Below are 13759 nucleotides of genomic sequence, written 5' to 3'. Positions count from 1 at the left end.
TTAATTTTCCATAAACAAATGCAATTACTCATTGTTTGTGTCCTTTCTGGACTTTAACATGTGAATTGATTCATGATTAAATACAAACTTGGAGCAGTTCTGCTGTTAGAAAAAAAAGCCCCTTTTAAATCTGTTGAGCCCTCCAGCTGTGAATAACTGATTCCCAATTGCTGATGGTACTCAGCCATTTTGAGGTTTCATTTAGCTTACAGTGCTTGAATGTTTGGTTAATAATGTGTTATGTACATGGAAAACCTTTCTAAATAATGCCTACCCGTGTGGTGCTTTCATGTGGAATTTAAGTGAGGCTGCATTTGAGAAAATGGTTTCAAATCCATGTTGAATGTTGCAGACAGTTAATTTGCTTGCATTACAGTCCTTTGTGATGGTTTGTCTAAGTTCCTAGAATCCGAACATTATTGTTGTGGACATGCCATGGAATTTGTTGTTTTGCAATTTCTTTTGAAACTGGTGAAACTCGCACCCAAACTTCAATCAGGAATATGTGAGCGTCAGTGAAATTCAGATGTCATCACTTCAGTGGATTAACCACCACCTTGTTTTGTAGGACCTGGTTGTCATGGGAGCACCAGGGTCATACTACTGGACCGGCACAGTCAAGGTTTACAGTTTGAAAGATGGCAAATATTATCATTTTGAGGATTCGGTTATGGGGTCGAGCCATTACAGTTACCTGGGTAAGTAAAGAAAACCTGGCAAGATTTGCTGTGCCAGTTGTATAATATTTTTTGACCTCATCTGTTGAAAATTATTTGTTTTTTTTCCCCCCCTCTCTGATTCAAATAGAGGGTAGAAATAGTGCAGAATGGAAGCTCTCTTAATGACATTTTGATTCACTGTTACAGAGCCATAGAGTTGTACAGCATAGAAAAGACCATCTCTGAATTTCAGCCCAACTTGCGCATGCTGGTCTTGAAGCCTCTCATTTGCTCCTCCACTCCTTTCCAATCAGAATTTATTGTTATGAGCAAGTCGTGAAATTTGGTGCTTCCAAACATCCATCGTCCTGTTCAAATGCCCTTTAAAGCATTGTAATCGTACCTGCATCCACCACTTCCTTTGGCACCTCGTTCCATAAACCCGTGACTCTGCTGACAAACCTGCCCCTTAGATTTTCATTGAATTTCTCCCCCCTCATCTAGAACCCATGCCTTCTAGTTTCATTCTCGCCATGCTCGGGGAAAATGACACTGATGATTTTCCCTCTCTATGCCTCTCACAATTTTATAGATTTCTATAAGGTCTCCTCTCCATTTCATGCATTCCACTGAGAATAATCCCAGTTTATCTCATCTCTCCATTTCAGACAAGTTCCGAATGAATCTCTTCTGCTCCTCTTTGTACTGTTACCTCATCCTTACTACAGTGTGATGGCTATAACTGATGACTAGTGTATTGTACATCTGCAACACCTCCACTCAATGCTTCAGCCTGTGAAGGCAATCATCTTCACAGCCCTGTTCACTTGTATTGCCATTTTTAGGGAGAAATGAACTTGTACTCCAAGGTCTCCCACCGTCCTTGTTTGACATCATCGTAATATGTGCCACCTCATATTTGTTTACATTAAACTCCACTTGCCATTCTACTGCCCATCTTTCCAACTGATCTATGATTGTTGTTTCAACTGATCTAGGTGATGGCGATAATGATGATTATTGTTATACACATAAGCTGAATGTACAAATGCACCAGTATTCTGACTTGCTGATGGCAGGCAGATTCTTTTAAAAAAAAAATTACAACTCAAATAGTGTACCTTGTGTTACCGCAGTACAGAAAAAGATAATATATGAGAGATAAATGATAAATATTTAGTGCAAGAAAAAGTAGCCTTTCAATCATGCAAACAGTTTATTTATGGTCCCAGATTAGATTCCTCTTTTAGTTAGTGTTGAACATTAACGCATCTCTAAAATCTGACATTTAATCTCTGAGTAGTGTAGTGAAAAATCCACTAGCTATTGACGAGCAACCTTGTGACATCAAAGCAAGGATTCAGCAGACTGAGCCAAAATGAATATGTAGACTAATGATATTTTGGAAGGGCTGTATATTTCCCACTTCCTTGGAAAAGCAACCAAGGACTCATCCTATGCTTTGCTGCACTCTCTTCATCCGCCAACCCTGTCAGGAACAGGTTTCACCTGTCACTGTCAGATTCAAGTAGTTTTTCTTCTGTCATGATCAATCTCCAAAATGAACTTCAAAACAGTAAGATTTTATTCTCTGTATCATTTATCTCTCTCCGTGATCTGCACTTTCGTATTTTGTCCCAAATTTTGTACTATGTTTGAGATGGCGGCTGGTCTGCTCGCAAAACAAACTTGGCCACTGCTCCATGTCCCAATAAACTTGAACTTTGGTAGGCCTCCTTTGGAGTCTTGTCTTCAGTTCTGGTTGGTGCACAACAGAAAGGATTTGGAGGCTTTGAAGAAGATGCAGAGAAGGTTCACTTTTCATTGAAGAGGTTGGAAAAATTTCAATCATTTTCTTTGGAGCATCAGAGTTTGAGAGGAAAGCTGATGAAAGAACATAAAATAGAGAGAGAGAGAGAGAATTTTTTTTCTCAGGATGCTAATGTCCAATATAAGAGGATATAGATGTAAAGTGAGGGGGGGGGGGGAGGTTGGGAGTTTGAAAGGCAATTTTTTTTGCACAGAGATTGGCGTTTCCGTGTTTGACTTCAGAAGATGTGATTGGTAAATCTGCAGATGACATGAAATGCAGTTGAGTTATTGACAGTGAGATCAATAGTCTTCAAAATTATATTGATCAGGCAATGTTGGGAAGATAAAGGGAAGATGGAATTTAATCCCAGTAACTGTGAGAAGATGTACTTTTGGAAGGTCCAAAAGAGATAGGATGCAGACCGTGAATGGTCAGCCCTTGGGAGTGTTGGGAATAAACAGCTAAATGCGGTAATACAGGTTATATAATCACGGCGTTTACGAGCTGCACAGTTCTTTGGCCCGATTTGCCCATGTTGAATAAATTGCCTACCTGAGCTTGTTCCATATGTTTGACTCCTATCATTCTAAACCTTTCCCATCCAATGTATCTCCAAATATTTTTTTACACATTGTAATTTTACCAACCTCTGTTGCTTCCTTAGCATGTGATATATACGCATGACCATCTGCATGGAAAAATTTTCTCTTCAATTCCCCTTTACATTTTTTCCTCTGTCTCCTAAATCAACAGCCTCTGAAGTTTTAAAGTCCCTTTCTTAGACAATGTGTTAAGTATATGTGGGATTTGTCTTCATCATTGAGGGTAAAGAGTATAAAATATTATTCAAGCCACAGCTGCAATATTCTGTGAAGTCCTGATCGCTGCTCCAGAGGGAGGAAATGATTGCGCCAGAGAGGGTGCAGTGGAGATTCTCCTGGATGTTGCCTGGGACGGAGAGTTCAGTTTTGAGGAGAGCTTGGATAGTCTTGGTTTGTTTGGAGGGGACTTGATACAGATGAATGTAATTATTAGGGGGTAGACAGAGTCGATAGCAAGAGAGGGTGAAAATCTCATTCACAAAAGACAAGGTATGAATAAAATTAAAGGCATAGAAATCAACCAGGACCCAATGGCCTTTGCTGTATTTGGGGAGGGTAGCAGTGGATTGGGAGGCTGCAAATATGACTCCCTTCTTTAAGAAATGAAGAAGACAGAAGGTGAAAAACTATAGACCAGTTAGGTCTATAGTTGGCAAGATGGCATTGGAAAAGCAAAGTCAGATGGGAAATAGTTAACAGGGCTTTATACACAGGCAATCATGTCTCACAAACCTGAGTGTTTTGAAGCGGAGATGAAGAAGATTAATGAAAGCAGGGCGATGGACCTCCTCTCCATGGACTTTAGCAAGGCCTTTAGCAAAATCCTTTAAGATAGACTGGTTTTGATGGTCAGGTGGCATGGTATAAAGACTTGAGGGCTATAGATAAGATAAATAGTCACAGCCTTTTTTCTAAGAATAGGTGAATATTAAACTAGGTTTAAGGTATAAAATTTTGAAATTTAGACATACAGAATTGTAATGGGTCCTTGCAGCCTACCAGCCATACAGCCCAAATACCCCAATTAAACTATAACGCCTGTACATTTTGAAGGGTGGGAGGAAACCAGAGTTCCCGGAGGAAACCCACATAGACATGGGGAGAATGTACAAACTCCTTTCAGACAGTGCCGGATTTGAACCCAGTTGCTGGTACTTTAATAGTGTTATGTTAACCTTGCTGCCCTAAAAGGGGAAAGATTTAAGATGTAATGTTCCAAAGACATCTAGATAGTTAGATGGTTAGGAAATTTGTGGAAGGATATGGGCTGAGCTCGGGCAAATGGGACTAGTTTGTTGGCTTGGACAAGTTGGACCAAAAGGCTTGATTCAATGTTATAGAATGCTGCAACGTGATGTAAAGTCAGTAATCAAATAAGACATAGCTAATCATTCAGCAAAGTTTCATCTAATCATAGCAAGTCAGTGGTTTCATGAAACGCAAATCATGTTTGACAAATTTACTTGAATTCTTTTCAGAATTAGAATTTTTGTCTTGAACAAGTCATAAAATTTGGTGTTTTGCAGCATTATTATATAGTGCAAACATTCATATTCTAACCATCTTACAACATCACTTTAAATAAATAAATAAATACAGTGGTGCGCGAGATGCAAGGCAGTGTCTTTGGTTCATTGATTATTCAGGAATCTGATGGCAGCAGGAAAGAAGCTGTCCTTGTGCTGCTGAGTGCCCATCTTTTGGCTCCTGTACTTTTTTTCCCGATAGTAAATTGGAGGGCATGGCCTGGGTGTTGGGGGTCTTTGAGGATAGAGGCTGCTTTTTTTTTAAGACACTGCCTCATGTAGATGTCCTCGATGAAGAGAAGTTTGGTGCTTGTGATGTCGCAGGCCGAGTTAGCAACCCGCTGGAGTTTATTCTTATCCTGAGAGTTGGCGCTCCACACCAGGCAATGATGCAACCAGCCAGAATGCTCTCCACGGTACACCTGTAGAAGTTTTTGAGTTTTCGGTGACATATCAAATCTCCTCAGACACTTCTTCACAAAATATGTTCGCTGGCGGACCTTTGTGATTGCATCAACATGAAGGCTCCAGGGGGAAATCACGTGATGGAATAGTGGACGTAGGGAAATACCAGCCCTCTCGAGAAAAGAAGAAATAAAGTGAAGAAAACACAAAGTTCAAGAAATACAAAATATAACTAATAGAAGATAAAGTTGTCGAGAAAAGAAAGAAAATGGCGCCCAAGAAGGAAAAAGTAAAAACAACGGGGAAAAAAAAGAAGAAAAGACGCCGGAAGAGAAAGGAGAAGGCCTTACCTGCATGAAGAAACAGGGAGCCATCGTGGAGAAGAGAGCCCGTTCTACGAGGTTGGTGACGACCCCTCAGAGTCGCGACCGCTGGACTGCAAAAATGGCTCTCTGAGCTAAACAAAAGTGCACGTGCGAGGAGTCGTGCATGCATAGTGTGCTTACTAAGAAGAACACCGACGGGAGGGGGGCTCAGCCGAGGAGCGGACAAACACAACGCGGCCAGCTAAGGGATGCCCGACACCAGGGCTCTCAGCTGGAAGAAGAGGAAAGCGACAGGAAAGGTAGTGAAAGGAAAGGAGAGCAGCAGCAGGAGGCCCAATAGATGAGTAGCCCAGAAGAAGAAGAGGACCAACAGCAAGAAGCCAAGCAAGAAGAAACCCAGCAAAGTGAGACAAGCAACTCATCAGGAAAGTCAGAAGAGGCACAGATACAAGGAAGAGAAGAAGAAGACACAAACACAGGTACAGACACAGAAGAAGAAGACCAAGATCAGCACAGAGAAATAGAAGGTAAAATAGAAGGACAGAATATAGATAAAGTTTTTTTTAAAAGAACAAATGAGAGCATTAAAAGAATGGTTGACATTAGAATTTAGTGAAATTAAAAGAAAAATTAAAAGATAAAGTGAATAAAATAGAGCTGGTCATGACAGAAATAGGGAAAAGATTAGAAAGTGTGGAAGAACGAGAAACGACTGTAGAAATGGAAGTGAATGACTTAAGAAAATTGGAAGAAAGTGATAAAAAGTTAGCTCAGAAAATTAATATGTTGGAAAATTATAGTAGGCAAAACAACATAAAAATAGTGGGCCTAAAGGAAGATGAAGAAGGCATAGATATGAAGGAATTTATAAAAGAATGGATCCCAAAGGTCCTGGGAATGACAGAAATGCAGGAAAGAATGGAAATAGAAAGGGCACACAAAACACTAGCCCCGAAACCACAGCCATGACAAAAACCAAGATCCATTTTAGTAAAATTTTTGAGATATACAGCAAGAGAAAATATACTGGAGCGGGCAAGGAATTAAATTAGAGAAGACAATAAACCATTGGAATACAAGGGTCAAAATATTTTTTTACCCAGACATAAGTTTTGAACTCTTAAAGAAGAGGAAGGAGTTTAATACAGCAAAATCAATCCTATGGAAAAAAGGTTATAAATTTATGTTAAGATATCCAGCTGAGCTTAAAATATTTATCCCTGGGGAGCAAAACAGACTGTTCTCGGATCCGGAGGAAGCATGAGAATTTGCAGAATGCTTCCAGGACAGAAGGAGAGATGAAGAGATGTAACAGGAATGAAGAACGGCGATTTATATATATATATATGTGTGTGTGTGTGTGTGTGTGTGTGTGTGTATATAAAGATGTAAAAATAATGTATATGTAAGAACTAAAGAAGGGAAAGAGAAGGGAAGAAAGGAAGTAAGGGGGGATAAAAAAAGACCGTGAACTTTGTTATATGTATGTAAAAAAATTTTTTAAAAAGTCGTTTCTGGCGGGGGGTTGGGTGGGAGAGAATAACCATCACTGCGAAATCAGTTGACGCTTGCGAGCGGGTTCGCAATCCAAATGGAGAGGGGAGTTGTGGTTGCCCAGCAAGGGATAAGGGCAACTCAGAGGGGGTGGGGGGACATTTGGGGCTAAGAGAATATTGGATGTGGGAGTTGTTGAAGTAAGGAATTTAGAGAGTTTATTGAATGCCAAATTAAAACGTACTTTGAAATAAATACGGAATCAGTGAAAGACAAATTTATATTATGGGATGCAATGAAAGCTTTGAGGGCAGATAATAAGTTATGTAACTGAGATGAAAAAGGACTACAATCGAGAAATAGAAAGTTCGAAAGGGAAATAGTAAGTCCAGAAAAGAAACTAGCAAAAAGGGATGATATAACAAAAAGAAGAGAATTGGCGGACAAAAAAATAAAATGCGAAACATTACAAAAGTATAAGGTGGAGAAGAACATAATGAAAATAAAGCAAAAGTATTACGAACTAGGAGAAAAAACACACAAAATATTAGCCTGGCAACTTAAAACAGAACAAGCTAAAAGAACTGTATTGGCATCAAGGAAAAAGGACAAACAAATTAATCCAAAGGAGATTAATGAAAACTTTAAGGAATTTTATTAACAATTATACCAAACTGAGAACGAGGGGGAAGATGATAAAATAAAGAGTTTTTAGCTAAAATTGAACTGCTGAAATTGCAAGAAGAGGAATAAAACAAACTGATAAAACTATTTGAAATAGAGGAAGTACAGGATATATGAAAAAAGCTGCCGAACAATAAAATGCCTGGAGAGGATGGATTCCCAATAGAATTCTATAAAACATAAAACATTTAAAGAGTTATTAATTCCTCCTCTCCTGGAAGTAATGAACCAGATAGAAGAAACACAAAACTTGCCAGATTCATGTAAGACAGCAATAATTACAGTAATGCCAAAGACAGGGAAGGATCCACTAACGCCAGCATCATATAGACCAATATCTCTACTTAATTTAGATTATAAGATAATAGCAAAACTATTAGCAAACAGATTGGCCGACTGTGTACCAAAAATAGTAAAACAAGATCAAACTGGATTTATTAAGAAAAGACGAACAGCGGATAATGTCTGTAAATTTATTAATTTAATTCATGCAGTTTAAGGAAATAAGATGCCAACAGTGGCTGTTGCTTTAGACACAGAAAAAGCCTTTGACAGGGTAGAATGGAATTATTTATTCAAAGTATTACAGAGGTTCAATCTACCAGAAAAATATGTTAATTGGATTAAAGCATTATATAATGGACCATTGGTGAAGGTGACAGTAAATGGATATGTATCGAACCAATTTAAATTAAATAGGTCAACTAGGCAGGGATGTCCATTATCTCCCTCACTGTTCGCTTTAGCAATAGAACCATTGGCAGAACTGATAAGAACAGAAAATAAAATAAAAAAGATAAAAATAAAGGAAGAGGAGAATAAAATCAGTTTATTTGCAGATGACATCATAGTATACTTACAGGACCAGGAATATCAATAAAAGAAGTACATAAGAAATTGAAGGAGTTTGGAGAAATATCGGGGTACAAGATCAACACAAATAGAAGTGGTGATGCCAGTGAGTAATGCGGATTATACAGAATTTAAAAAAGAATCACCATTTAAATGACAAACACAAGCAATCCGATACCTAGGTATTAGGTTAGATAATAATTTAAGCCACTTGTACAAATTAAATTATCAGCCACTAATAAGGAAATTGCAGGAAGACTTAGAGCATTGGAAAGAATTACCGCTAACGTTGATAAGGAGGGTAAATTGCATTAAAATGAATGTCTTCCCAAGGATACAATACTTATTTCAATCGTTACCAATTCCCTTAACAGAGAAATTCTTTAATGAACTAAAGAGAATAATAAGGAAATTTTTGTGGAAAGTGGGGAAACCGAGGATAGCATTACATAAATTAACAGAGAGGTACAACCAAGGTGGTTTGCAGTTACCAAACCATATGATTATATGGTTAACCCAAACAAAAGTGGGAAAAGGATTTAAACATAAAGATAAAAAATGAAACATGGGAAAAGTTATGTTCTGGAACTATGAATAATATAATAAACACAAGGTTGTGCATGATACAGTATAATTGGTTACACAGGTTATATATATATCATGCCCCAAAAGTTTAAAAAATGGGATCCAACATTATCAGATAGATGTTTTTGCTGTAAGAAGGAAACAGGAACAACAGTACATGCAATTTGGGCATGTGAGAAGGTGAAAAAGTTTTGGGAAGATCAAATCAGGTATTAAATAAAATCACACAAAACAACATACCAAAAAATCCAGAGATCTTTCTTCTAAGTAATATAATAAGTAAAGAATTAGGCCTCAAACTGGATGAAGCACAAAAAAAGATTTATTATGATAGCCTTAGCTGTAGCAAAAAAATGTATAATGTCAACGTGGAAATCAGAAGAGAGCCTGAGAATACAGCTATGGTACATGGAAATGAATAAATGTATCCCATTGGAAAAAATAACATGTAATTTAAAAAATAAAGTCACATTATTTGAACAAATATGGGAACCGTACATGGAACATAACAGAGAGGGCTTGTCTCAGACCTCCACCCCCTAAAATGATAAGAAGACAAAATGAACTGACCCAGTATGTAAAATATTTGACACAATTTTCTTGTTTATTTTCATTGTGTGATGACATTGTTTAATGGGTTTAATGTATTGTATATGTTGAATATTTATTGATTTTGGAGGGGGGTGGGAAGGGGTAAGGGGGGGAAGGGGAGAAAATGCCACTGTACATATTTAAGAGGGAAATGTTTGTGTGTATTTTGGTTGATATGGTTCACAGAGTGAAAAATTTAAAAAAATTATTTAAAAAAAAAAAATGGAGGCTCCAGGACAGATCCTTGGAGATGATGACACCCAGGAATTTGAAGTTCTTGACCCTCTGCACTACTGAGTCCTCAATGAGGACAGGGTCGTGTTCCCCTAACTCCCTCCTGAAGTCCACAATCATCTTGGTTTTGCTACCGTTGAGCACAAGGTTGTTGTCGTTACACCATTCAACGAGCTGATCTATCTCCCTCCTGTTCGCTTCCTTGTTGCTGTTTGTGGTTCTACCAACAACTGTTGTATCATTGGCAAAGTTGTAGATGGCTTTGGAATTGTGCCTGCCCCCAGTCATGAGTGTATAACGAGTAGAGCAGTGAGCAAAGCACGCATCCCTGGGGTGCGCCTGTGTTGATAATCAGTGAGGAGATGTTGCTTCCAATTCGTACTGACTGTGGTCTTCCAATGAGAAAGTCAAGGATCCAGTTGCAGAGGTGGGTACAGAGGTCTGAACTGAGGGAATAATGATAATGTAGTCGCTGAAGCGAAGCCATATGTATGAATTGATGTTTTTGAGGTGATCCAGAGCTGAGTGGAGAGCCAGAGATATTGCATCCACTGTGGAGTGATTGTGACATTAGGCGACTTGCTGTGGGTCCAGATCTTTGCTTAGGTTCGTGTTAATTCTGGCCATGACCAGCCTCTCAAAGCATTTCATCACAGGATGTTACATACAGAATCAATAGAGTGGAACCTGCTGTATTTGGACTTTCTAAAAGAGTTTCATGTCGCTACTTTCTGGGATGAGAGGGTAGAAGTTGATCAATCAAGAGAGTCTAAGGTGGTTTGGTTAGTGTGATTTGGAGGTTAGAAATATGTAGAGCAGCCTTATTGAGATATACAAGATCATAAAAAGATGTGACAGGGTAGATGCCAGGATAATTTTGTAGTTGGTGAGTCTTGAACAATAGAATGGAGTTTCAAACTGATGGGCTGGCTATTTAAATACAAGGTAAAATGAAATTTCTTTTGGTGGAGAGGAGTGAATCTCTGAAATTCTTGAGCCCAGAGAGTTTCAAGGCTAGGTCATTAAAAATATTTAAAGTGGAGAGTGATGGGTATTGAGGGCTATGGAGATTTGCCACCGACCTGCGGTTGATCATATGTGATACTGAATGGTAGGGTGTTTTGAGGGGCCAGAGGGGTTACCACCACATTTTCTTGAGTTATTCATCGTTGAACAGCACAGAAACGATCTTCAGTCCACTGTGTCCATCTTTTTGACCATTTTTACTAATCCAACTTTATGCACTAGATCTGAATTCTTCTATGCATTGCCAATTCAAAATATTTTTCAGTGTTTTATTAGAACCATAGTACACATCAGCATGGAAACAAGCCCTTCGGCCCATCAGGTCTGTGTCGAACTATTGTTTTGCCTTGTCTCGCCGACCTGCACCTGGATCATAGCCCCCATACCCCTCTGATCCACGCAACAATCCAAATTTTTCCCAAATGTTAAAATGGAACCCGCCTTTACTAGTTCAGATGGCAGCTTGTTCCACACTCTCACCAGTTTTTGCATGAAGATGTTCCTCCTAATGTTCTCTTTTTCCTTTCACCCTTAACCCATGTCCTTTAGTTCTTGCCTCACCTGAAATTAAAATTAAATTGTGTGTGGTTTCAATGCCTTTTCTTTTTTCCATAGTGAAATGTTTGCAGTGCATTTCCTTTGATCTGCTGTTCTCTGAGAAATGAGGGCAGGGAGATGCTGCTGAGCTTATGTATAAAAGCTCGTTCCAATCGGCTTATATTCTTCTTTTCCCATCCAGGATATGCAGTGGCTGCTGGCCACTTCACCCAGCCCAGTTCTTTGGAGATCGTGGGAGGAGCCCCACAAGATGGAGGCATTGGAAAGGTACTGGCCTAAAGAAATGTAACCAATCTGGTAATCACATTCACCACATCATCGCAAGCCACCTACGAGATAGATCATATTAAGACGCATTTCCAAATTCATGAATCTTTGTTTAAAAACATCTGGAAAATTGTGTGACATGGGAAGCAATTTGTCAGCATTTATTTGCATAATTTTGTTTATGGCGTTGAGAGCTTTACTGGGCCTAATAGTCTGAGAACATCTTGAACCAATTCTTGAAGAGCTGCCACAAATGGAAAGCTTTCTAGTTGTGTCTTGTTAATGTATATTTTTTTTTTACTGGTGATATGATTCAGGTCAGATGAGACAACAAAGCCTTTGCACTGAATGGCCCAGATTAGGCCATGTATAATATAAAACCAATATAACACCTGGAGATTAATAGTTAATTTTTTAATAGACATCTCATTGCGAGATGGCTATGAAATTAGTTTACTGTCTGCATTGAAAACAAAGGCATCAATATTGCCATCACATAGGAGGCCATTCATGCCAAGTGAGAAAGAATGACTCAAACTAATCTTACATTTCAGTACTAGATCTATTCCCCTGTATGGCACAGATCTTCAAGTGCACATTCAAGAACCCCATATACATGATGAACGTTTCTGCATCTACCTGTCATTACAGTAAATCCCTAACTTCTGGTAAAAATATATTTTTTATTTCTCCCCTTTCATAATTTTACTTGTATTACAATCTAATTGATGAGAATTAAGGGAAAGGGATGTTTCCTATTTACTGTCTCGAGACCCCGCGTAATTTTATGTTCTTTAACTCAGCAGTCAAGCACGGTTCACAGCGAAAATCACTATAGTTTATCTGGTCCTCCCCCAAGCTCTCCATTTCCAGATCACCTCATTCATTGCTGATGGAATTGAGGGTAAATGTTTGTAGTGTGCTTTACCCACCTGAAATGCATGCTGGAAAATTTTCAGTTCACTTCTCATTATCCCTACATTAAAGTCACTTTTGGTACCAAGTTAGGGTATATTCCTGTGAAGTGACTTAGGTAAATTTTATGTCAAAAAGTATATTGACATGTGTAAAGTAAAACAAATGATGAGTTGAATCTTTGTACTGCAATTGTCTGTCTCTTGGTTTGGAAGTCATGTTTACAATGTCACTTGTCTGGTTAATATTGGTGTAATCTCATGTACTGTAATTTCCTTTGTAGGTGTACATATTTAAGGTTGACAGAGATAAACTCTCCACAGTTTCCACAATTCCAGGAAAAGAGGTCAGTTTTTGTAGATCATTGATTGTTCCCATCTTTATCGAGATGACGATGATCCTCCGGTGTACGGGCCTAAAGGGGGAGGCGGCAGGTCTGGTGCTTCATCGCATTGGCTGATCAGGTTGCTCGACCAGTTTTCCTTTGTGATGATTCACTCAGTTTCTGCCTCCTGCTGGTTCTCTTAAAAACAACAGGCAAAGAAGGTCGGCCTGGGCCTCAATCGTGCAACCCTGCTCTCAATTTGGAACGAGCAGGTCGGAAGAAAGACTTTATATCAGAACGGCTCGTGTTGTTGGAACATCTTTGCTATCTAATAAGCTGGTAAATTCTGGCTCTTACCTTAATTGTATTTTCTTGCCTTGATTCAATATTCCCTCAACATCAATCCATTATATCCTGTTTCAGATTTCTGCTCTGTGTGTGAAGACATGTCACTGTCAACATTTCTGAGTGGATTTGCTCTAAATGCAGGTTATGCTCCCTTGTTCTGTTCACTCCCACCAGAGGAAATGCTTTCCCTTATCTATATTTTAATCACCTTAAGCACTTCAGTCAATGTGTCCTTTCTCTTCCATTCTCAAGGGAATGCAAAATTGCCCTCATAATTTAACACTTTTAGCCCAGTTAGGAGACATAATGGTGGTAGTATTGTGAATTATTCAGCTGCCTTTGTGTGTGCTCTGTGGGCAAGGCATTTAAAACAAACATTGTGAAGCAAATCATGTAATTGTGGTTCCCTGCATTGTAGAAGCCAACTTTAATTCTCCATTGGAGACCCCTTTGGCGTTAATGTTCCAAATTTGATATCAAAGTCAGAATCAGAATCTATTGTCATAACATGTCACAAAGTTAGTGGTTTTGTAGCGACACTGCTGTCAA

General features: G+C 38.8%; 1 protein-coding gene across 4 annotated transcripts in view; it reads left to right on the top strand.

The window, feature by feature from the left end:
* The window catches only part of itga9 (integrin, alpha 9), a 454332-nt gene that overhangs the window by 80969 nt on the left and 359604 nt on the right, over positions 1–13759 (top strand). For all 4 annotated transcript variants that reach the window (XM_069920313.1, XM_069920311.1, XM_069920310.1 and 1 more), the window contains exons 6-8: positions 569–698; positions 11537–11622; positions 12821–12883. In XM_069920313.1, coding sequence (XP_069776414.1) covers positions 569–698; positions 11537–11622; positions 12821–12883 — 279 coding nt within the window. The remainder of the gene's footprint in view (positions 1–568; positions 699–11536; positions 11623–12820; positions 12884–13759) is intronic.

The sequence above is a fragment of the Narcine bancroftii genome, chromosome 2, assembly GCF_036971445.1.
Source record: "Narcine bancroftii isolate sNarBan1 chromosome 2, sNarBan1.hap1, whole genome shotgun sequence".
NCBI lineage: Eukaryota > Metazoa > Chordata > Chondrichthyes > Torpediniformes > Narcinidae > Narcine > Narcine bancroftii.
This window is presented reverse-complemented; position numbering and strand designations above follow the sequence as displayed.